The following is a 25,343-nucleotide window of genomic DNA, read 5'->3' as shown; positions in this document are numbered from 1 at the left end:
CGGTGCTCAATGACTTGTTCCCACCAAATGAGGACATAGTCTTGGAACTCAAGTGATGCCTTCGCGATCTTCTTCTCTTCCTCATAGTTGTGCAAGCGGAAGATTTTGTCAACCTCCAATGCCCATGAGAGGTACTCTTCGGGATCATTGCTTCCATTGAACTTGGGCATGGTGAAATTTAGCTTGCTGTATCGTTGCTCTTCATTGTGTTGGGGTCGGGGATGATGACGTCCTTGACGAAGAGGATTGTCTTCCTCATGTTGCTCTTGTCGTGGAGGATTTCCATCGTCTTCTTGCTCTTGGTGAACTTAGGGTTCGTGGCGAGGAGGTCGTTGAACTTGACGATGCGCTCGAGCTTGATAGTTCCTCTCTTGAACTTCTTCGTGAAGCGCTTCTCGGTGCTCACGATTTTGCCAGTTGCGTGTGGCTATGGATTGACTTGAATCTCGGAGGGCACATTGTGCCTCAAGTGCTTGAGCTTCTCGTTGTTGTTGTTCTTGACGTTGTGCCTCGGCATCTTGTGCAACTTGGTGTTCTCGTGCTCGCTCTTCATCTTCTTGTTGTCGTTGGCGTTGCCGTTCTTATTCTTGCGTGAAAGTAGCTTGGTTTTGACGGTGTCATTGCTCTTGAGAGTCGTTGTCGTGTAGAGGATTGAGGTTTGCTTGACGATCTTGGCATGCGGCACGTCAAAGAGTATTCAATGTCGGTGTACTTGAGCCGGAGATGGTGTAGTCGGAGTGTCGACTTGAGCGGCTCCGTCTTGATGAGGACGAAGTGGAAGAAGAGCGGTTGGCCAACAAAGCTCGAATCTCGTCCATTCTTGCATCATTCTCTTGTTTGTGTTCGTCGAGCTTGTTGTCGAAGTAGTCTCTTGTACGTTGCTTGGAGAGTCGCAAGTCGGTGGTGAGGTTGTCGATACGTTCACTCATTGCTTGTTGCTCTTGATGCAAAGCACGTTGTGCACCAAAGAGGTGGCTCTTTGTGACGTAGGAGGACATGTCGTCGTCTTGCTCGATGAAGAGTGGGTTGGTAGAAGTACTTGGCCTATCCATCATTCCAAACAAATATGTGAGTGGGAGGAAGAGAAGAATTTATACCTAATGTACCTTGACCGATGTTGAAGACAGATCAATGATCACTCAATGTGGAACAAGGAAATAGCACAATTGGTACCAATTCTTGTCGGTTTCGCACACCTACACAAATAAAAGCTTATGGTGGAGCTTGGTTAGGATGGTGGCACAAAATTTGATGCAATTGTTAGTGAGCCTCAATAATGTTGGAAAAGATTCACAAATTTGCAAATGCAACAAGTAGACCAATAGCAAGATATGATACACGGAAACTCACACACGGAAAGATAAATGGGGTCGTGCAACCAAGGAATGAGCGAAAATGTGGAATCCACGAAAATGCTCTTGTTGCACAACACTAGAGAGACGCTAGCATGATTGCATAATAGGCAGATATGAACTTGTGCACAACCTACTAAGCAAAGATGCAATGACTTCTATCCCAAGTATGCTCTATGTATGGTATTCCGATGATATGATCCAAGATGATCTAGTATGACAATCTTAATGTATTATGATGCTATGGTTCTTGCTTATAAGCTCTTTGCTTATCTTTCCTCTTTTGCTTAAAAGCTTGGATGGCTCTTTCTCTTTTGAGCTCTTTTCTCATGCAATGCTTCATGGACCAAGATAGCAATTGTGTATGCTTATGACAACCTTGTGACACAAGAGATGATACCAAGATATGCACCACGATGGTAAGGTATGTATGCAATGCGAGCTATGATCACTAGTGTGCACAAGTAACATTGCCGGCAATACCCAAAGGCTAGTCTAGATAGGGAAGGTACGCAAAATGGTCTATGGGGTTATCAATGCAAACGGCAAGAATGTACAATGATGAGATATCACGATACCAAGTTGATACTCAAAGTGGTCGTCATTGATGACGAGTCCGTGGCGAAGATGAGCGGCGGTGATGTCGATGTTGAACCGTTCCTAGTTAGCCGAAACACCCTAGGAAACTATGAACCACAACTCAAATTCTCAAAACCAAAATCAAATGGTGGTTGCGGAAAATGATGGTGGTTTGCAAGTGCGTATGCGGAAGGTGGAATGGTAATGTGGATGATATGGTGGAGGACCTAGGCAACGATGTCTAAATGGCAAAATTTTGATGGAGTGACATGGTGTTGGAACTTATCTAAGTGGATGGGGGATGTCAATAGCTATCCAACAAGCTAGAGAACGCGAAAATCCGAGTCCGGATGTGGAAGTTATGGTCAAAACTGTCAATCAACCGGGGTTAAAACTGGGAGGGCGGTAGTAGCGCTAGGATGGGCGGTAGTGCCGCTTGTGGTGCTGAGCAGTAGTACCGCTTGGAGTGGGCGGTAGTACCGCTGATGTCGGGAAAATTCGCAGATCGAGATCGGGGCGAAACTTGGGGAGGAAATGGATGATTTCAGGGGGAAAATTGCGGAGATTTCGAGGATGGAAGGTGGGGAAACTTGTGGGGAAGCTAAATCTACCTGTTACACCCGAAATCCATGGATCAAATCCAACAAAACTTCATCACACCAACAAATCACAAAAAAAGTTTTGGGCCTATTTTTGGTGGGGATTTTCGAAATTGGGGAAGAACACAACAAAATCAAGCTAGAAAACACAACGGGGAGGCTCGGAAATCGTGATCAACGTGGCTCTAGATACCAAGATAATGTAGGGTGGAACCCTATACGGCCGATCTTTCACGAAAGGAGCGGATCCCAACGAGGAACACGAAGAACACAAGGGGAACACACAAAAAGGAGACACAAGAGAAACACTCAAACCAACGAGATTAGGTCACACATGTGCTAGATTCTCGAAACACAAAGAGAGATACACGATCCAAAGTCAACAAGGGACGACACAAAGGGTAACTGGTTCTTCTCCAAAGGATGTCTTGATGGTCTTCTCCATGAGGAGGTCTTGTATCCAAGTGGATCTTCTCCGAAGAGGTGTCGGTCCCTCGCGAAGGAGTAGATCCGGATGGATGAGTGAAGCTCTATCTCACATATGAGCTAACACAACATTGCCCTAGTACGGAGCTAGGAGACAAGTATATATAGTCCAAGGGGTAAGTTGGGGGATACATGGGGTGAAACCCCTTTCACTGCGCACAGGTAGGGCGGTTGTACCGTTGGGAGCTCAGGTACTGGTTCCTGGAGGTGTTTCCGGATGTGCTCAGCGGTTGTACCGGTGTTTGGGGCGGTTGTACCAGTCTGGTGGTTGTTACCAGAATAACCGGTGTTGTACCAACCTTGCACCATTCCGATCACAGAAGTTTGGGCGGTAGTTGGGCGGTGATTGAGTGGTTGTACCGCCCGGGCGGTAGTACCGGGATTTCTGCGCTGGGGAGATGTTCTTCATGCTCTCGATGTCCATATTGCACCGTAACTTCTCCTTGGTTGCTTCCATGGTACCTAAGCACACAAAGCATCTCCATTTGAGGTAGTAGCCATGTCTCAAGTGGATCAAAGGGGAGTTCAACAAGGAGAGAGTTAACCTCGTTCTTGATGGCTCTCGCACGGGATCTTGTCATTGGTCCAAGTGGTGTGGTGGAAGATGTAGGTAGGTCCATGGGGATGACCTTGGGATGCTCCGCATCAATGTGTACCTGCCAATAGTCTTTGCTATTTGTACTATTTATGGTGCTAATGGAGTGAAGCTTGAAAATAAGGAACATGTCTTAAGAGAGTCACAAATTGTAGATATGTCACTTATGGTGCAATTAAAATGGATTGAAAAATTCCTCTCATCATGTCCCCAGCGAAGAGTCATATGGCTTGCTGAGGAATAAAAATTAATGCATTCATAAATGAAGATGCCAAATTCTCAAGGCAAAATAATTTGGTGGTAAGAGCTAAGGATATAAACTGTCAACTAAACGAATTAAATGCCTGGCACTACGGTACCTAATCCTTTTTAAGTGCCAAAAGACAATTGAAACCAATTTAGAATAACTGAATATGAAACTGAAGAAAAATCAAATGACACATTGGCGTTTTGAAGGGGGGGGGGGTAGACGGATGATACTTCTTACCAAACTTTGACACCAACATTGGTGCTAACTCTCCGGATTTCTATAAGGAAGACAATTATGATATAACTAATTATGACAAGCACATATTAGAAAAGAGAATAAAGCCAAATATCAAATGTTGTCTGCTTAGTAGATGAAATTGATGCATTGTTTTATGAACACCACTTCCAACTATTGGCTTATTCTGAATTTTGAGAAAAAGACAATATGATTCACTTGAATCACAAAAATCAAGGATTCAAGCCGTAGATGCAAACTACTCCGATATTAGAAAAGAGGAGGCGAATACACTTTTTTTTCCTTACTCTTTCTATTATAACAATTATTTTATTCACAATAAAGGTGGGTATATTCACTTAAATAATATTATGTAAGGCCACATCATACAAAAGCATATATGTGCATTAAGTTTTCTGTTGCAAAGTAAACACAATGTCATGATGCAACACATATTATTACACTTCGCTTATTAGCCTATGGAATATTAAGTACTACTTAATCTGCAATTAGCACCGAACTGAGAAAGAATCTCACCATATCCAGGGCCGGTCCTGAGACTTTAGGGGGAGCGGGGCGAAACAAAACCCAGGGACTTTACGGGAAAGCTCTTTCATGAGCCAGCGTAGCAACAAGTGATCACAATCTCCCCCCCCCCCCCCCCCCCCCCCCCGCCCAATTTTAAGGTGGCCTAATAAGATCACAGGAGATCTCCTTAAAATCTCTCTGCCCCCTCATTTTAGTGTGGGGCGGCTGAGATATTCTCTCTAATCCTCTACCTGCGGTTAAATCTCTCCTCTTATCTCTCCCTGCTTCATGTTTATAAGGAAAGTGTGGTTGGATGTTGTTTCCTAATGGAGCCTACAAACCTGGTCAGAAATCGCTCACTGTGACGCGCACGCACATTAGCATAGCCCGGGACTTCAATATATACTACCTCTGTAAACTATTACACAGGTAGTACATCACTCAATGTGTGAAATGCTATGGATGATCACTAAAAGAAAAAATATGAATGATCTACGCATGTTATCTTAACATTTTCCTCCAACATTTATATATGCAATGTCACATGTTATCAATATCAATATATTGCAACAATTTGTTCTCGGCACATGAAGTTCTCAAACCAATTTGTTCTCAGTACATAAACTTACTAGATTAACATAATACTAACTATTAAGTGAACTCAAAAAGGATAAATCATGATCCCTAATAAGATATATTGCTAAATAATATACAATCAATTGATTATGAGTAGCCCCATTGCAATAATGAAGGCGCAATATTTATCAATTGGCATGGCAAAGTAGCACATGATATACACCTTATGTCAACAATGTGATGACTTTGCTTAAGTTTTAAAAAGTTTCCCATTCGCAAAAAAAATAAGTAGCACATGGTATATGCTAACTATTGTTAGAGACATGCGTTTAATTATCTAGAAACTGAAATTACGCCTCAGCCAGTGACTCGGCCTCTTGCCTCCTAGCAATGGTGACGGCATGAATGCCGGCGATGGGGCATCTCCGGTTCTTTGAGACGGCGTCTGGAGAAATTAGTTGTGGCCTTGTGGGCACTTAGCGACGTGGGCACATAGGCATCCAGGAGATAATCTGACCTCGGCCTCACCTGAATTCAACATAAGACGGTTTGACGGCGGTCGAAGAAACAAAATCAAAGCGAGCAGACTGCTCTACCTAATCTAGCGATCAAACGATGAAGTGAAGCTTCACAGGGGACCCACGTTGGCGTTGGTTTAGTTCTCTCTCTCTTTTTTTTTGAACATGTTGGTTTAGCTCTCCACAATGCCTAGGCTGTTGCGTGCAAAGAGCTAGGTGGTGGGTTGTGTGTTCCTTTGGGACAGGCCTAGTTAATACAAGTAAGATTATCTCAAAAAAAAGTTAATACAAGTAGGCATCCCTGCCCCCGTGGGGCCTGGGCCTGACCATATCATGTACTCCCTCTACCTAGGTGCATATAAATTCAGCAAAGGTGCATATATATTCAGATAAGTGCTCACCTATTTATATGCACCTAGGTGCATATAAATTCAGCAAAGTACTCCACAAAGTTATGTAGGTGCAAACACTGTTACTCCACAATTATTTCCACATCTACTTCAATTAGTACAAATATTACTTATTGTTTTGCTTTGCCTCACTCTTTCTAGTTTTCCCAAATCAATTATTCGGTGTGTGATTCATCTCTGTATGTTACTGAGATGGACAGGAAAACGATTCGGATATTTGCGTATCATAGCCTTTATTTCGTGCAGATTGGTTCTAGCCAGCAATTGCTCGTATGAGGCAGTGGGCACTTTGTTTCGCTCGCCCTATTAACTGTGATTTAGAGTTATGATTATTTGATGTGGCGAACAGCCGAACATAGAATCCTGCATGCGCATTTTGAAGCAAGACTCCTGTGATGAATATATTTGTGTTTTATCTTGAAATTCAAACTTACTGTATCCTGAAATTCAAGCTTACTATACCCTGATTTAACTGGAGTACAATGTTGTAGCTTCACTTGTCTTCCAGTGAAATACTCCTGAATAATCATAATCAATTGTTGCATATGGCGCTATATTAGTTCTACCAAGTTGAGGGTTTCGTTAAGTAGACCTAACTTGATCATAATCAATTTTTAAGGGGCTATATTAGTTCTACCAAGTTGGGGGTTTCGTTAAGTTGCATGTACCCTGAATTCAAGTAAATTAAGTTGCCTGTACCAAGTTGAGTACTCCAGTTTTCTGTTTTTTGTTTTCGTTAAGTTGGAGTACTTCAGTTTTCTGTTTGCATCGAGCAAAGTTGATTTAGTTTTCTTTTCCTCAACACAGGACCATGGCTGGCGGTTTTAGAGTGATGCATCTTGTCAGGCCCTTTCTCGGTTTCTTATTTAACAGACGGCAGACAATTGTTCTGGAGCTACTGTAAAATTTTCAGGTGTAACACTGATCTGGAGTACAATTATAAAATGTTTGTGCAGAGCAGCAGAGCAGCATAGTGCTGATTTGCTTGTTGATTTCCACACAAATTTTCAGGTCTCCGGTGGCAAAGGCAGAGGAGCAGCAGCTGAGGATCGAGAGGAGCGAAGCAACAGAGGGTCGATCGGAGTGAAGCAGCAACAGAGGATCAATTCGAGAAGGACGTACGATGGGGACGGACCTGGGGCTCTCGATTGGAGCGGAGGAAGGCGGCCGGCAAGGGAGCTATGGCGGGGGGATGGACGCCGGAGGTGCAGCGGAGGGTGAGGGAGCTGCGGACGGCGGAGGGGCGGAGGCTTGCGGAGGGGACGAGCAATGGAGGAAGACGAGGTACTTTTCCTCGTTTTCACCTAGTCGGAGAAATGCCCAAGCGACAAGTATTGTGGTACAGAGGAAGTAGAATGGTGACCACTAATTAGAGCATAATTATTTCCACCGACTCGATTTTGTATATTGTAATTGAAAAAACACAAAAAGGTCTATGTACACGTAACTATGGAAGAAGTCATCGATAGTCTCATTGATTCGATGCGGATGGAAAACAAAACATCATTGATACTACTGCTCACCCCTCTCTGACACAACACTGTGCTCTCTCCGCCGCCATAGCCTCACTCCAAAACACTTTCGGCTAGCCATAGTGGAGCCAAAATCCAGTCCATCATCAGCCTCCCCCACCCCCCTCAACAAACTGCTTATAGTAGTGGCTGATGCAACAACAAAAATTCACTCCATTGGAGCTTTTGCCCTCCCCATGAGTAAACCGTCCCCTATATGCATGAATCTCACTAACAATATACTTGGTCTTCTTACCCCTTTCTTTGTAAGAAAACTTTCGATCTATTCATCTTCAATCATGGCAGTATAACGAACTCTAGAAATAATAATAAAATACATTTAGATCTGTGGACCACCTAGCGACGACTACAATAACTAAAGCGAGCTGAAGGCGTGGCCGCCGATTGCCCCTCCCACACCAGAGCCGGGTAGGACTTGTAGTAGATAGTCGGGAGGTCGTCGTGCTAAGGCCACATAGGACCAGCTCACCAAAACAGCAACCTTCGCCGATGACTAGTAGCATAGACCGGAAGGATCCAACCTGAAGACATACGAACGTAGACGAACGGCCAGATCCAAGCAAATTCACCAAAGACGGATCCACCAAAGACACACCTACACACGGCCACCGACGATGCTAGACGCAGCACCAGGACGGGAGCTAGGCGGGGAGAACTTTATTCCATCTTCAGGGAGTTGCCACCCTCTCGTCTTCCTGAACAGGAAAGAAACCCTAATAAAACTCAAAGAAACTTCTAAAAACAAAAACCCTCCCTTCGGCAAGGGCAGGGATCAACCGCGCCCCCATGGCCCTAAGGCCATCAGAGACGAGGTGGACCGGCGGCGGCGTCAGTGAGAGGCAAAGGAACCCCGATCTTCTTTTTGGGAGGAGGTGGCGGCTGTGTCCGAAATCACTTACCCGATGACTATCATCATGGTTTTTTTTAGCTTCGTAGCATTTAGAGGTGACAAATCTGATTTTTCTAAGCTCTTTATTTGCACCAATTATTGTTACTAACCAACATGGATATTACGAATCAATCTGTGATTGGATGATTAGGTGGACAGTGGTATTCTCAATCCATCAGGGTTCAAGTCCTGGTGCTTGTATTTATCCTAAATTTATTTCAAGAATTCCGTCGATGCGTATTCAGTGGGAAGAGACGCTCTTATCGACTACGAGGCGGCTACAATGACTTCGTAAAATCTATATGCCGGCTCAGCCTATCGGACGTACTCATATGAATAAGGTGTGCGTATGTGCGTTCACAAGGGTAAATGTAATGCGCGTATATATGAGCATTTCCGTCTATGCCGTGCTAAAAAAAACTACGTGGACAGGGTTCCTGTATGTCACGTGACAACTCCAAAACTATATACACACACGTGTTGTACACTTCACATACGGACGGTGAACGCCCGCCTAGTATACATATAGCTATCAAAAAGCCCGCTCCCTCCGGCCGGCCGGCCGGCGACATTCCGCGCGTGCAACGAAGCAATATCATGAACGAATGACGACCGTCAGCTAGACCGCACGGTGACGGCTACCGAACCCCTCGTGGCCAACCACCGTCCCTCGGCCAGTCACTCCGGTCGGTGCACCACAATCTACAGCTCAGCCTCGCCGGCGTCGAGCTCGGGAGTCGCGGCGAAGGCGTCCTCCTTGCCGTGCCGTGCGAGCTCTCATGCATGGTGACCCGGAAATGCATCCGTCGAATGCCGCTCCCTCGGTTGGTCACGCCGGTCGGCGCACAACGATCTGCATCTCCGCCTCGCGGGCCGGATACCACTCCGCGTCACCGTGATCCGCGCCGGCCTCCAGCTTGGGGATCACGGCGAACGCGTCCTCCTTGCCGACGCGGCGGCGGCAGACGGGGCACGTCGAGTGCGCCTCCAGCCACGTGTCGACGCAGCCCGCGTGGAACGCGTGGCGGCACTTGGGCAGCACCCGGAGCAGCTCGTCGGCGGCCGCGTCGAACGAGCCCAGGCACACCGCGCACTCCGGCTGCGCGGCCGCCGCGGCGCCGCCCATGTCCCCGAACCTGACGACCGGGAGCGCGTCGACGACCGAGAGGCTCAGGCCGGAGCGGCACCGGTCGCACGTCGACGACGCCCGGAACCCGAGGCCGAGGCGGCCGGCCGCGCCGCGGGCGCCGCGTTGCCTGCAGTGCTTGGCGTAGATGAGGAAGAGGAAGAGCCCCAGGAGGACGCCCGTGAGCACGCCCACGATGACGGACACGTCCGCGCCCGGCGGCGGCGGCAGCGGGGGCGGCACGCCCAACACGTCGGCGGCCGGCGTGGAGGACGCCGACGACGGCATCGCCATCATCTCGTGTCGGTCATGGCCGGCGCGCCCAGGTCAAACCATTCGAGGGAAAACGAAAAGGTTGTTGCCTGGCGCGGCGTACGAGCGGTGCAGGGCGTGCGAGCTGGTGGCGCCAGGGAGGTCAGCCGGCGCCTTAAAAATAGAGGAAAGCTATCTTTGATCTGTAGCTAATTTTCGGCACTTCCTTTCGGAAATTGGATCGTGAAATGGTGTGATCAAATGGTTGTATCGTCTATCTACCACGCTAATTTCCCAATAATAATACAACTCATTATTCATGCATCGAAACTACCCGATGTACACTGCAACGTCGAGCAACTGTACTATAATAATGACGAGCGAATCAACTGATAGAGATGTAACGAAACAGTGTTGACAGTATGTTCGTTTGGCATTGAAAATGTGCAGTGGCTGATGTTTGGAGGGCGTCGAAAGGGGTCGCAGAGAAGCTTTATGCTGAGAAAATAATGAGGTGAAACGGCACCAAGGTATTCAGAGGTGCAACGGAGGTATCTAGGGCTTAAAAATAGATGGAACTATATTTGATCAGGTTAATTTTTAGTAACTGTTCTCGAATTTCAATTGCTTAGTGCAAGTAAGTTTGCCGCGATATTGGCTTCGGAGACTGCAACAACATGAAACTTCTTTCACAGATTCCGCGATATTGGCTTCGGAGACGGCAACTACATCCATCTTCAGCACGGCAGGTCATTGGATCATCAGACCACTTCTTGCAGCTATTCAACAGTCTGCGGTTTTTCATCCAACTAGAATAGATCATGTTAACAGGTGCTTCAATGTAAAAGCTCATCATCAGGCCCAGTTAGCTGTCAAAATTCAGTCTACCGGTTAGGTGCCTCACTTCAGGTTCAGGTCAATGTCCAGGGAGAGATGTTCTCCCATTATTCAGTGTGAATCCCTTCACACTCCTCTCTGTAAAATGTTGCTAGATGAATAAAATCCTTTTCATGTTAACAAAAATAACTCAAAGGAAGATACTGTAACAAACTAGCTTTTCCCTATCATTAAGAATGACAATGAGACTATGATTTTGTCACCAGCAGCACTGAAGCTCAGGCTGAAACAACACCCTGCAATGGCAAGCAGTAATTTTGGAGGACTGAAAGTTCCAGCTCAGAGATGATCAGCAACAGACACAGAAATTCGGCGCAATCTTAGACAAAAAGTCTGAACACGGAAAAGACAATGCATACAATTGCTAGTCACACGACTGATACAATAAACCGACACAATTTAGTCACCAAATTCAACACTAAGCTTGTGAGTTCTGAATGTAAGATTACATAGGTACTCCACCGTTCACAAACATAAGATGTTTTTGATATCTCAATATGTACTACATACAGATTGAAATAAGTGAACACAATAAAACGTGCCTATATTACATCCAATTCAGAAGAAAAAAAAGTTAAAAGAACTTGTATTTGTGAACGGAAGGCGTACATCCTGGCCTGAGTATTTGACAAAATAACCAAAGAAATTATTGTTCATATTATCCAAGTAATGCAGTCTGAATTGCAAGATGAACTTTACAGGTGCAGATTAAATTTACCCTAAATTGAACCAAAAGTTGCAGAAGCTATCTAGTTCCTCATTCTTTGGGACCAGATCAACACAGATGCACGACCCTTAACAGTGATTAAACTACTTACCACAAAAAACTCATACAATCAGGGGAGGGGGGGGGGGGGCATCGCCCAAGATGCATATGATTGTTAGTCACTAAATTTGACAATGAGCTTGTGAGTTCAGAATGTAAGATTACATAGGAACATCTTGGGCTCAGGGTATTTGAACAAAATAACCTTACTACCTTAGACATGTCATCATTCATACAATCCAATTAACTCATATTGAATTGCAGGACGAACTACACAAGTATATAGATTTAAATTACCCATGAATTGAACCAAAAGTTGCAGTCTTGCAAAAGACATCTAGTTGGTCACCAGGTCGAAACAGATTTACGACCCGTGAGTGATTTAACTACTTAACACAAAAATCTCATTTAAGAACATACATCCAAATATATTAGACAGAAGCAAAGTACAATGACAATCAGGGGATATGGCAATTAAAGTATATACTGACAGAAGCAAAATATACTGACAATCAAGGGCATGGCGATCAAAGTATACTGACAGAAGCAAAACATACAGACAATCAGGGGCCATGGCAAACAAAGTATACTGACAGAAGAAAAACATATCAAGGGCTATCTTCATCATGCAAGGCTTCTAGATTGTGACGTCTAATCTAACTTAAAAGGAAACATCAAGGCACAAAGAGAACAATCAGCCTGATTCACCACTACCAATACAAGATTGCGCCTGCAGACTGTAGAAAGCAGCCCATGAGTATTGCCCATCAAAGTATACCGACAATCAGGGGGGCATTGCCCATCAAAGTATACTGAAAGAAGCAAAGTATATCAAGGGCTATCTTCATCATGCAAGGTTTCTAAGAATTGTTATGTCTAACTTCATCCAAAGGAAACATCATGGAACAAAGGGAACAATCAGCCTGTCTTCAGCACTAACAATACGACATTGCACATGCAGTTTGTACTTTGTACGAATCAGCCCATTATAAATCATGAACTGCACTAAGCCATTGCTGCCATGATGCAAATGAAGTTAGAACCAAACGGGGATTATCAGAGAGCGAGAAATCAAAAGGGCTCTGCTACCACAAAACAATAATTATCACAAGATTATCAAGAATGCACTATGACAAGACACATAATTAAGCAATCCATAAATAATGCAAAGGTAGCAGCAAGCCAACAGTGTATAAGACTACCTAATGGAGAAGAATCAAGTTACGATGAGAGCACAATTTAAAAGGCAGAATGGTACGGCCTACATGCCATCATGCATTCAAGAGTTTCACGCGGAGAAGGTTTGCAACTTCCGCAAGCGCTTCACAGCAGAGGAAGGGCTCTTCTTCAACAACTTCTTTGCAGACTTTGCTTTTGCCTTGGCCTTCTTCACCGGCGTGGAGCTTTCCTTTATAGGCCCAGGCCGAACTCCACTTTTTAGTGCACTCCCTCTTGGAGTAGCAGATGGTGGGAGCCTCAAGCACTGTGGTGGTAAAGGAGTAGGAGGGTTCCAAACTAGATTACTCTTCATTGAGAACCTCACTTTCTTACCACTCTTATCTCCATCCTGAGCAGGAACATTACCTTGGCTGCCAACACCTCCACCAGAAACTTCTGATGACCTATCGGAAGATTTTGAGCGGTTCCTCTTCTTTGCCACTTTAGCAGTAACTGGTGTCACCGGCATCCCGGCTTCTGCAGCAGCCTTCTCAAACTGCTTTTGAAGATTGGACATCAAAGCCTCATCAAATGTAATGGCATCAGTGTCATCGCCCATCTGCTGGTCCTCTGATGTGGCATCTATACTCTGCTCACTGCTATCCCCTCCATCACTATCCTCAACCTTATTTTTCTTCTTCTTTTCTTTTTTCTCCTTCTTGTTCTTGTCTTTCTTCACCTTCTTCTCTTGCTTCAGAGCCTTGACCTCCTCCTCCTCCCCACCTTCAACTAATGCAGCCCTCTTTGCCTTCTTCTTCTTCCTCTTCTTTTCCACCTTTGCCTCATCCAAATCCATGCCATTTTCTACCACTGCCACCATTGGCACCTGAGTGCCCTGAAACTCTGGCTCAGAGATCTTAACACCAGACAGCTCCAATCCCTTTTCGAGCTTAACAAACGCATCCCTCAGCCCAAACACCACCTTCCGATTTCCCTGCACGGTCTTAGCACTCGCCCCGATATCCAGGAATCTCTTGCTGAATCCAAACAACAGCCCGACCTTCCCAAGCTTCTCCTCCACGCTCCCCTTCTCCATCTCTTCACCTTTCCTCGTCATCTCAAGCAGCTGACTGCCGCTCTCCAGAAACCTCTCAAACAAGCTGGACCTAACCTTACTCACCAGCACCCTGTCGGCCGACTTCTCCAGCACAGTGAAGAAGGGGGCCAACAGCAGCTCCATCGACTTCAGGCTAACCGGGAGCACGGGCAAGATCTCGTCGAGGAACACATCGGCGACATGGTACCCGAGTCCACGACCGGTGGCGTTGTCGGCCTCCGGTAGGACGGCCTTCTCCGAGATGACGGAGACGATCTGGGCCGTGACGTCGGGCGCGAAGGAGCGGGCGCCGAGGAAGAGGAAGGCGTGGTGGAGGAACCGGCGGTTGAGGAGGTAGAACTTGTCGAGGCGGTGGACGTCGATGGCGGACCACTCGCGGCGGATGGTGGCGAGGTAGGCGGCGAGGAAGTCGGCGGCGACGGCGGGCGTCGCGGCGGCGGAGACCGCGGCGGCGAGGCGGGAGGCGAGGTCGGCCTGGTAGAGCGGCTTGTCGGCGTGCCAGAAGCAGAAGAAGAGGCCCTTCCAGAGCTTGAGCAGGTCGGTGGCGGAGAGGTGCGGCGCGGAGGCGGGGAGGAAGTCGGCGAGGAGGTGGCGGACGGCGCGCTCGCGGGCGCCAGCGTTGCAGGAGGCCAGGCGCCGCGTGATGGCGGCGGCCTCCGCGGAGGCGGCGGCGGCGGCCATGGGGGCGGGGGTGGGGTGGGGAGGAAACAGGGGACGGTGGAAGGAGCAAACCCTAGCGTTCGATTCGGGGGAGGGTCTCGGCGTTTGAAATGACCTCGTTTCGTTTTTTTTATTTTCCGGTCCGGGTCGGGTGCCCGTGTAGGTCGGAGTCTGACAGGCGGGCCTGGACGTGGGGTCAGTTTAGGAAAGAGGGGACGTCAGGCGGGGAAAGGATATGAACCATGGATTTTTCGGTGCACCCCCTTTCGGCTCTAGACCGCTTTAATTTGATTCGGGTTTGGCTCCCTGTTCATGCGAATTTCCTTTGATTCATATATAAACCATCGTCCTATACAAAGGCACCGTTGCCACACCGTCTATCGAAAGAGAGAAAATGTCGGAGTTTTGGACTATATACATATTTCTGTTGTTTTCCTAAAGCTCTCGAAATGCAGATTTCCTCAAAGATTTTTTATTATTTTTTGATAAAATTGTGTTTAATTTGAGCAAATCTTATAAGAAATGAAAAATACCGGTAGGTGTTTGGTTCTACCGGTGGTGGCCGGAAAAGCATCAAGAGTTTGTTGTGCAGTTATGTGTGAGAGGTGGGGAGGAACATGAGTACTTGTGCCAGGCTACATGTAATACCCCCTTTGTTCATATATATAGGGTTTAAAGTGTTTTTTGAGGCTAACTCCTTAATCACATGTTAAAGCAATAAATATATGACATGTAAATTACACAAAGCATATCAATAAATTTGTACATGAAAGAATCTTTCAATCAATTATATAATTTTCACATTATACATATCATATACTATTAATCTTATTAAAAGTCCGTCACTTGTGTGCAAACAATTAGAGATGCTTTTTTATACTTGCGCTTGTCCCTAATGCCTCAAATGAAAAATATTAATATTATAGATGTTTTTTTATATGAGATCTCATTAGGATCTACTGTCTTCGATTAAGAAGTTTCAGCTAAAAATAGAAAAGGTGCTTACGGTGGAGAAGGAGAAAACTAATTGGAGAAGACATACCTGATGATTGAAAGTTATAGCTAGCTGGGCAAAGGATCAATGGTCAAGACCACCACCACTATTGTGATTATGGGCCTTGACATGCACATCTATCACGTCTGAGTTCGAGGTCGACATGTTGCCCGACGTGTTGTCCCGCCACAAGCATGTACAGTACCGCATCACGTCCGGCTGTGTGTGAGTGTGCCATCATATAGCTGAGTGTATTCACGACGGTAAAGACCGGTGTCACGGTTGGAGAACCTGGTCCATGGTGTACATATGCGTAAGGCCATCTAGTCCGGCATGATGCTCACACAGTCACACCAAGTAATCATGTGCTTTTCACGATAGGAAAGACCGGTGTGCAGTCCCATGTCGAACACCTCAACGGCCACCTCAAATAGCTCGATGACAATTTGGATGTCACGCTCATAGCTTTGATATGCGATTAAGGCCCGAGGCGTACATGGAGGAGGCGATGGCATCATCGGCCTGAAACGCCTGGAGCGCGTGGGGAGAGGCGGCGGTTAGGGGACGATTGGGTCGAGGTTATGGGTATATATTAAATATAATAGCTAGCCTCACTGGTTGATTATTTCGGTCCAAGCCAGACATGGAGGACGTAAGTTTCGGTAGCAATGTTTTGCATGCATCTGTTACCAATGCGTTTTGATGACTCGATTACTTTTTGCGGGCACACGACAGCTCACATGGGACTGTTGACAATTTTTGAAAAAAGTGATCAAATTTTTGAAACACATGAAGAAAATTTTCAAATTATGAATATTTATTGATTTTTTATATATGATGTGCAATTCTTACATATATATATATATTGAAAAAATTTGTAATATACATTGAGCAATTCTAAAATACGCACCATTTTTTGATATACACTGAAAAATATTTATATATACACTGAATATTTTTGTGATATACACTGAACAATATTCTAATACATATTGAACATTTTAGTGATATATGGAGAATAATTTTAAAATACAAAATGAACATTTGATGAAATGTGATGAACATTTTCATAATATACGGTGAGAAATTCCTTAAATATGATGAATATTTTCGTCTATAAACACGCAATGAATTTTGAATAATACACAAAAATAAGAAAAATAGAAAAGAAATAAGGAAATACGGAAAGCAAAAGGAACAAAAAAGATAAAACAGAACAGAAAAGAAACAACAGAGCATACGTGGGCCAGACCAAATTTGGGCGTCTGGAGGTCAGCCCAGTTAAATTTTATCTTTGCCTAAAAAATGTTAAATTATAGCAGACCAACCTGGGCCTGAGGCTGGACTTTCCTAACTTTTCTCAAAAGCATTGGCTGAGTGTGAGTTGGCTCGTGCAATGCGTCGCATGACTCGCCATCCTTGTTCGACTCCCGCTGCGTGCAAAATTTTTTTTATGAGGTAATATCAGTGACAGTCATATAACTTGCATCTAATATTCAGTTTGGTGCTAAAAGTCGTAAAATACGTCATTACGGTTACATAACTTGCCTATGGGTGCAGATACGGTCACTTCTTTTATATTCAGTCGTATCTTGTGTTCACGTGTTGTGTCAGCATGAATACAGCCTACATGTCCCGGTGAGGCGTTCGGTGAGCCATGCATTATATTTCTTTTGCAAAAAACATCCTTATTTTTTATTTAATTACGCACATGTAAGCACATAGTATCTTTCAAGAACGAGGAATAAAAAAATAACGCCAGTGGACTAGAACGGACGTCCTGCAAACTAAGAGATAACTGCACTAACCACTCGAGTACTCGACCAAGAATAAATTGATATCAAACTTACATATGTGTTCACTCAGCCCAACAAAGGAATAAACGAAAACTAAAACTTGTTTGTGTATTCCCTGCAGGAATAAAATGATGTAAGAAAACAGCTTATATTTTTTTGTTTGTGACATTTCAAAAATGTTCATACGTTGTAAAAAAAGTAATCATTTAAAAATATATGTGTGTAACTAAAAAAGTACTAAGTTGCATTTTAGAAATATTCACGCATTTCAAAAAATTATTCATGCGGGGAATAGAAATGTTCGTGTGTATGTTGTTATTAATCTTGTTCTATTTAAGAAAACTACGCAGGTAGAAATTTATGCACATTATCATGGGGAGAGTGGGATCATTCTGTTTGAGCGATCATTTTTTTTTCAAACATAAGATTATTCAAATTTTAAAATTCCTTTGGGCAAATCAGCTGAACTATTTTTTATCTAGATTTTCAAATTTAAAATTATTTGAATTCAAAAAAACCTCACTAATTTGCCTGAAAGAAATTCACGTACATTTATTCTGCACTATATCTTCTTTTATCTAGATTTTTAAATTTGCAATTATTCGACTCCAGAAAAAATAGTTCATTTGTCCGAAAAATTTACGTACAAGCATTCTGACGTATATTTTCCTTTATCTAGATTTAAAAACTTAAAATTATTTAAATTCGATAACAATTTCTGTTGATTTGTCCAAAAAAATACGTGCATTCATTCTGCACTAGATTTTTTAAGTTAAAATTATTCGAATTTAAACAAAAATTTAGTTGATTTGTCTAAAAAAATATGAACATTCATTCTGCACTGTATTTCTTTTATCTATATTTTTCAAAGTTAATATTATTCGAATTCAAACAAAAGTTTAGTGATTTGTCCGAATAGTTTATCTAGAATATAAGCTATTTTCTTACATAGAAAAAAAGAAAGAAGAATACAGAAGATAAATTTTGTATATCTCTTTAATTGCACATGCGGCGAGCTAGCCAGGAGGTCATAGGTTTGAACCGGGGCTATATCTGTTTTGCACAGCTTTTCCCGTTTTAATTTCTACTTTCTTCGTACTGTCCATATTATATGCAGGATGCAGCTAACTGTGCGTAGTAATCACCAAAAATCAGGTTGGTCGAGTAGTTCGAAGCCCAGCATGTACCAGCGTTTTCAATTTCATTTAAGAAATGTCCGTGTAAATAAAATGGAAGGGTTCAGAAAAAGTTTGGTTTTAATTTTATTTGAGATTTTTCTGCATAAATAAATAAAATGCAAGGGTTAGAAAAACACTGACAATGGGCCCCCACAACGTTGGCACGCCACATGTGTGTGTGGGATACGGCCAATGAGAGGACAAGTTAGATGACCAGAAACACGTATTTTACAAGTTTATGCACCAAATTGAACGTCGCATGCAAGTTTTATGCACTCCCGATGTATTTACCTTATTTTTTTTATAGCAGATGAATTTTTTCTGAGTCTATTCATAAGGAAACAGCGGATGAACCAAAGAGATTTCAATCTCAACCGTCAATCTCTATAATTAATATAAAATCAAGGGATATAAAGGGATGATGTATGGAGAACTATGAACGCCTCTGTCCTTCAATATTACGCGAGAATCACAACTTTGCTTTCACGGGAAGCACATGTTATGCTTCTACGATTTTCCAAAAAGAAAAGCGCATATATGCTTTCATCGGAAAATATGGAAAGCACATCTATAATAAGAGTAAAAATACCCCTAGGAGTTGTTACTGTTTGAGTTGTCATATCGCATTTCAACTTTTATCCTTTATTATTCGTAAAAAAACGGTTATCCTTTATTGTCGGCTAGGTTCTAGCAATACAACCTAGAGGAAAGCACAAGGCTACATCTCCAGATCCATGATGAATCAACAGGTTTCCAAACAAGTGTAAATTGGCATACAATCCACCAATAAGATGCTCCACCAATAAGCTAGAAATTCCAAAGTAGGCTTACCTAGCTCAACAACAACACCATATATGTGCATAACAGCAATATATACATAGGCTTTGTCTTGTATCATAGTACACACAAGACCATAGTTAAGAAAAACGAGCATATACTAGTGTTGTACTCCCTCCATCTGGAAATACTTGTCGCTCAAACGGATGTATCTAGGTAGTATATCATAGTACATGAATTAGCAGACAAGTTCATGATGGAACAGTAAACACGATATCAGATGCATGGCTTCATCATCACCGAGGGCCTCTATAAAGCTTCATGACGGGTAAAGGTGGAATTAATTCTTCTGCGTAAGGCGCTATATACCCCATCACCGAGATATCATGCTGGTTTTCAACAAGGAGGGACCAAGCAACAGTTACCTCCACTTCACAATCACCAAGACGACATCTTTCTCGACTTATGCTGCTGTCTTCAGCTTTGAAGACGACACTTCCACTGATTTCTCCGGCCTGTATGAGAATTTCAAGTCTTCCTCTTGATTTTACGGATACAGCTTGCCTTGACAGATCTAGATAACCACCCACAGGCACTGTCCCAGCTTGTGAACTAAGCAGCAAAACACGCCCAGATGGGCACTTGACACTGCCTTCAGTTTTACCTTCAGGTAGAACGGGGCAAGCGACCTTGATGCCATTGCCACAACGCAATGGGCCCTTTACAACACGAGCACCGACGATAGTGGCTTGGACTGACTGTTCAAGATGCTCACAGCATAACTCTATTGAACAAAGGCCCTGGAGAAGACGCGTAGAAATAACATCACCACTACCAAGATCATCTTCGTCATAAACGAAGGCTTTACTGATCAATGTTCTATCATTAGACTCCACTGTGTCCTTTAGTGTTAGGTGGACTTCAATAGTAACATTGTTCTCCAATATGCCACCAGACATAATTGCACGAGAAGGGCCAGTCAAGTGCAAAAAAGAATCCTGCAAACATCAGTATTCTCCATTAACTTGTTAACAAATATGCAAGGAATAAGAAAAGGAACAGGTGCATACCTTTCTCGTGAGGATTTGGCAGTCATCCCTAGCGCGAAGGAAGAGAATGTTGCGACGATAGTCGACAACATCTCGTGCAGCGACTACACCGTATACCTTCAGTGGCCACTCAAGGGCATAGCCTTCTATTTCTGTGACTTTAATAGAGTAGACCTGCATAGTCCTCCCGACTTGAGCACCCAGTTGGGTGTGGCCTGGTATGTAGTGGGTAAAGAGCAAGGGGCTCAATACCGCTGCATGCAACCAAGTGAAGTATGTGTTAGAAATCTAACGTGAACTAACTAAAGAGTGCACAGATTGCTTTTACTATACATTCAAGAAGAATAAAGAAGAGTCAATCTGAGTAGAGTAAATCCCTATGCTTACAGAACGAATTCGCTTGCTTGAGACATGCAGTAAGTGGAAGAAGAAAAGCATACTAACTACGACCATATCACTAGCACATTTACTCACTTGGGTCTTCAAAGCTGCCAAAGTTGCTGCGACTAAATTCCCAGTTTTCACGGTGGGCATTGAAATAGAACTCCTCAGCCTTCTTCTCCTCCTCATACTCATTCACAACCTTCCTATCCTTATCCCCGTCCTCTATCTCCTTGTGTTCCCTTATCGATCCCATTGCCGATGTCAAATCTGGCACCCATTGACAAAGCCGGTTGAAAACTGCAGAGATAAACTTCAGTGTGGAGCAATAGCATGCGAAGGGCTCATGAATAAGCATGCATATCGCTAGAAATTTTGCTTCTGTTGAGACTAGCTGGCCCATGTTGTCCCACAACTCATCAAACTGCCTGGAGAGCAAATGTAATTTGAAGCCGACCATCGGCACCACCCCTGCCGCCTCGGTCTCTACCTCCTCCTCAATCATGTTTCTGACAGATCTGGCTACAGACATTGAGAAATTGACCAGCGGCTCCATGAACTGCTTGGAGACCAATTTGCCCCCGTCACCAATCTTGCTCAGTGTCTTCAACATTCTGCCTTCGTTGCCAATCCTCAACAATTCAACATCGCCACTCCTTCCCTTCAAAGGCTTCTCCTCCCGGGCCTGGACCCAGCGGATACTCTCCTGCATTAAGATTCCAGCCTTACATACCTCCTCACTTAACATGGACCCGCCAGTCCTTTCCTTTGAATATCGTCCGGTCACCATCCCACTGTCCTCACGACTGTCACCTGACTGTAGCATCGTCGAGGGAATGAGGGACCAAGCAACAGTAATCTCAACCTTAGAGCCATCAGGGAGGTAACATTCACCTTTACTTATGTTGCATTTTTCGGGTGTGAAGAGGAATTGCGCAGCAATCTCAGCATTTTGTGATGGTGATTCAGCCATTATGAGGACTTGCAGCTTTCCTTTTAACTCCACAGAAACTACACATCTTGCCAGACTAAGGTAGCCATTACTAGTCAGAGACATTCTTCCACCTTCCGAATCAAGCAGCAAGACTTCCCTAGATGGAAGCCCAGCGATATCTTCATTACCATCCTGAGGCAGTGAAGAGCAAATAACTCGGCCACCATATGGAAAAGGCAATGATTCCTGTTTGGGTGTAACAAACACACCCATGATAGTGGCCTGGACCGACTGTTTAAGTTGCTCATAGCATAACTCCACTGTGCACAAACTGTTTTTCAGGAGATAGGTACCAGAACTGTCACCATTGTAAAAGCCGAATGTACTGATCAATGTTGTATCTTCAGATTTTGTTGCGCCCTTTACTTTTAGTTGGATTTCGATGTAAACAGTATCCGTCGACACAATTGCACGAACCGGGCCAATCAAGCGCAAAAATGAATCCTGCAAGCATCATCATTTGCCATAATCAACAAGGATGCAGGCAACAAACAAAGGATCAAGAACACGAAAATACCATACATACATTTTCTTCAAGGATTTGGCAATGTGTTCTTGAACGAAGAAATAGAGGGTTGCGATGACGGTCCACAGCATCTCGGACTGCGACCACTCCATACACCTCCAGTGGCAATGTGAGCTCTTTTGCTGTTGAGATTTTGATGGAGTGGATCTGCAAGGTACTCCCGGCGACAGCTTCACTCGGGATGCGGCTTGCTGTGCAATGTGTAAAGAGCATGGGGCTCAATAATGCTGCATCCAAGTTAAGTATGAGTTAAAGATTGAACATGAAGTAACTATATAGCGGCCAGAATCCTTTTACGCATACAAGAAGAATAAACTAGAATCAATATGGTACTACAAGTGGAGTAAATTCCAACTTTTAAGGAATCAGCTTGCTTGAGACATGCAGTAAGTATAAAGAAGAAAACTACTCCACTTGAAGTATGCAGCTTGCTTGAGACATGGAGTAACTAAGAGTAGATAAGTAGGAGCATGCACGTTTTACTCACTCTGGTCTTCGAAGCTGCGGTCATTGCCCCATAAACGTTCCCAGCAGCGGCGGTAGGAATCGAATCTCTTCTCCTCCATCTCCATGGAAACTTCTTGGTCTCCACGACCTTCTCCGGCGATTCCTTCACTACCGCTCTCCTCCTCCTCCTCCTCCTTCAACTCCTCCATGGCTAACAAGAAGGATTCCGATTTCAGCTTGATGATTGTTGACTTCACTTTGGAGTCGAAGTCTGGGTCCATTCGCTGGAGCATACTGACACGTTCAGAGATCCACTGCAATTTGCAGATACGGCCTAGGTACGGCTCGGAGATAAACTTGATCATGGTGCTCCTTATATCTTTGTTTTCCGGCGAGAACGATCTCAGCAACTTGCACATCTCGTGCCGCAGCTCGTCGATCTGCTTGGAGAACAACTGCAGTCTGAAGCCGAAGCTCAGCGCCGCCAGTGCCTCTTTCCGGGTCTCCTCTGCTTCGAGCACTGAAGCGACGTCGCCGACCTTTGCTTCGAATTCCGGCATGATGTCGCTAACCAATCTGTGCACGGTCTCCTCCAGGATGAACACCGAGTTCTCGTCGGAGTCGCCGGTGGTCCTCCACTCGGTCTCGACTGCGGCGGCAAGATGCAGGGACTCGCCGCTGCTCCTTCCCGTCGAAAGCTCCCCTCCGGTTTCCATCTCGTCGTCCTCGTCGCGAATCTTGCTCTGGGGCTCCATCGATTCCCCTTTATTGCCGATCCAACCGGCGGACTGCAACGCGCGGATCCTCTCCTACATGCAGATTGCGGCCTGATAGAGCTCCTTGCTTAACTCGGACTCGACACTCCCTGTCTTCGAACTCCCAGCGGTCGTCATCTCACTGCCCTCACCGCCGTCCTTTCTTCTCCGGCTGCCGCCGCCGCCGCCGCCGCTATTTTCCTTTTTTGGGGGGAGAACACGCTATTTTCCTTCTTTTTTTTTGAGCAACACACGATATTTTCCTTCGTTGGGGGGAAGGCAGAGGACCCAACTCTCCGCTCAGCCCGGCCCAGTAGAATCGCAGGTGCACCGGACCTCAAAGCCTTATTCGGCACGGTCCACTAACAGCACAATGTTTTTTCATCACAAACTCCAAATTTATATTGACTTTGTAATAATTTTACAATTTAGTTAGAAAATGAAATTATTTCTGTAAAGAATAATGTTCATGCATAACAAAAAACTAAATTCATGTATCTGAAAAATGCTCATGCATTCGAGACAAGATCATGTGATAATTCTACTATCTACCCCATCCACCACACATATGTTCTATTCTCTTTTTTCTCCATTCCTACCCGCCGAATGCTTCTCTTCGTTCCACACACATTCGGCGGGGGCTTCTTGGAATTGATTTCTCAAATGAGGAACTGGACAAAGCGGAGACGAACCAGTGCCCCAAAGGTAACATCTGTTTACATGCTAGTACCTTGTGCATTCATTCTCGCCATTTTGCTAAGATGGGTGTGTGTGTGTGTGTGTCACTACGTTTGTATATCTCCATCCATCTCTATAATTTTTTGGCATGGTCACAGTTGGAGTAATTAGCTTCTCGTAGGCATATCCATATGGTATTAAAAACATCTTTTATTCCTTTGTATTGATTGATTTGTTTAATCTTATGATTTTTTCCTCACAATTATCAATGGTCTTCATCAGTATGACAAGAGTTAGTTATCTGAAATGTTTGGTAAAATACACAAGACACCGAGTTTCTAGAGTATGTTCAAAGGAATAAAAAAACTCAGCTGTTCAGTACATCTAGTTGCCCTTTTTGTGTGCAAGATGCTTATATATTAAAGTTTTCAGTTTCTTGAACAAGAAAATTACATGTCATATCTAATGAATTATTAATAAAATTTATTTTATTTATTTATTCAGTAGCAACACGCATGTTATCCTTAGTTTTCATGAGGTGGCGTGTTCCTCCGACACAACGATGCGGTATTTTACCCTGATAGCAATGCTTAACCGCAATGGCACGGGTGCTTGTGGCGGCAGACTCAGGTCATTGCGGATCTGGCGTGCGGCGGCTCGCGAGGCGGGCGGTGGCTTATTCGATTGTGGCAGTGGCGATGCGATAGCAGCGGCAGCAACTCGAAGCGGTACATATGAGACGAGCGTATCCTATTCCGCGCATAGGTCGCCACGAAGCGACCTAGTGCGTACCTCGTCAAGCGCAAGTTTTTGAATGGGCCAACCCATTTCTGAATCGGGGTTTTTGTTTTTTCCTTTCGATTTTTATCTTTATTTTTTCTTATTTTCATTATTTTTTTCTATTTTTTCTTATTTTTCCTTTTTACTATTTTTATTTTTTTCAATTTTCGAACATCTTTTATATTCAAGAATATTTTTTAAATCGTGAACATTTATTCAAATTCATGGACATTTTTCTGAAATCTTAAACATTTTTTAATCCACGAACATTTTCCCAAATTCGTGAACATTTTTTAAAATCATGATTTGTTTTTCAAATTCAAGATTTTTTTTAAATATTCAACATTTTTAAAATTCACAATTTTTTTCACAAATTCGTGAAAAGCAAATTGCAATTATTTTTTGAATTCATGAAGTTTTTTTGAAATTGTGTACATTTATTGGAACTCGTGAATAAAATTTTA

The 25,343-nt window shown here is 44.0% G+C and overlaps 3 protein-coding genes across 3 annotated transcripts; all 3 read right to left on the bottom strand.

The window, feature by feature from the left end:
• Positions 1-9,029: 9,029 nt before the first annotated feature.
• Positions 9,030-10,088, bottom strand: LOC123186297 (RING-H2 finger protein ATL43-like). Its single transcript, XM_044598079.1, has one exon. It carries the CDS (start codon positions 9,969-9,971, stop codon positions 9,378-9,380), a length of 594 nt encoding a protein of 197 aa, XP_044454014.1. The 5' UTR covers positions 9,972-10,088; the 3' UTR covers positions 9,030-9,377.
• A 2,643-nt stretch (positions 10,089-12,731) lies between these two features.
• Positions 12,732-14,585, bottom strand: LOC123190688 (ribosomal RNA processing protein 1 homolog). Its single transcript, XM_044603385.1, has one exon. It carries the CDS (start codon positions 14,543-14,545, stop codon positions 12,878-12,880), a length of 1,668 nt encoding a protein of 555 aa, XP_044459320.1. The 5' UTR covers positions 14,546-14,585; the 3' UTR covers positions 12,732-12,877.
• Positions 14,586-19,228: 4,643 nt separating this feature from the next.
• LOC123190687 (uncharacterized) lies at positions 19,229-23,658 on the bottom strand. Its single transcript, XM_044603384.1, has 5 exons — positions 22,707-23,658; positions 22,220-22,446; positions 20,793-22,137; positions 20,340-20,572; positions 19,229-20,267 (listed from the first exon to the last, which is right to left on the bottom strand). The coding sequence occupies exons 1-5, from the start codon at positions 23,419-23,421 to the stop codon at positions 19,566-19,568; spliced, it is 3,222 nt and encodes a 1,073-aa protein (XP_044459319.1). The 5' UTR covers positions 23,422-23,658; the 3' UTR covers positions 19,229-19,565.
• Positions 23,659-25,343: the final 1,685 nt, after the last annotated feature.

Source organism: Triticum aestivum, chromosome 2A (assembly GCF_018294505.1).
Source record: "Triticum aestivum cultivar Chinese Spring chromosome 2A, IWGSC CS RefSeq v2.1, whole genome shotgun sequence".
NCBI lineage: Eukaryota > Viridiplantae > Streptophyta > Magnoliopsida > Poales > Poaceae > Triticum > Triticum aestivum.
This window is presented reverse-complemented; position numbering and strand designations above follow the sequence as displayed.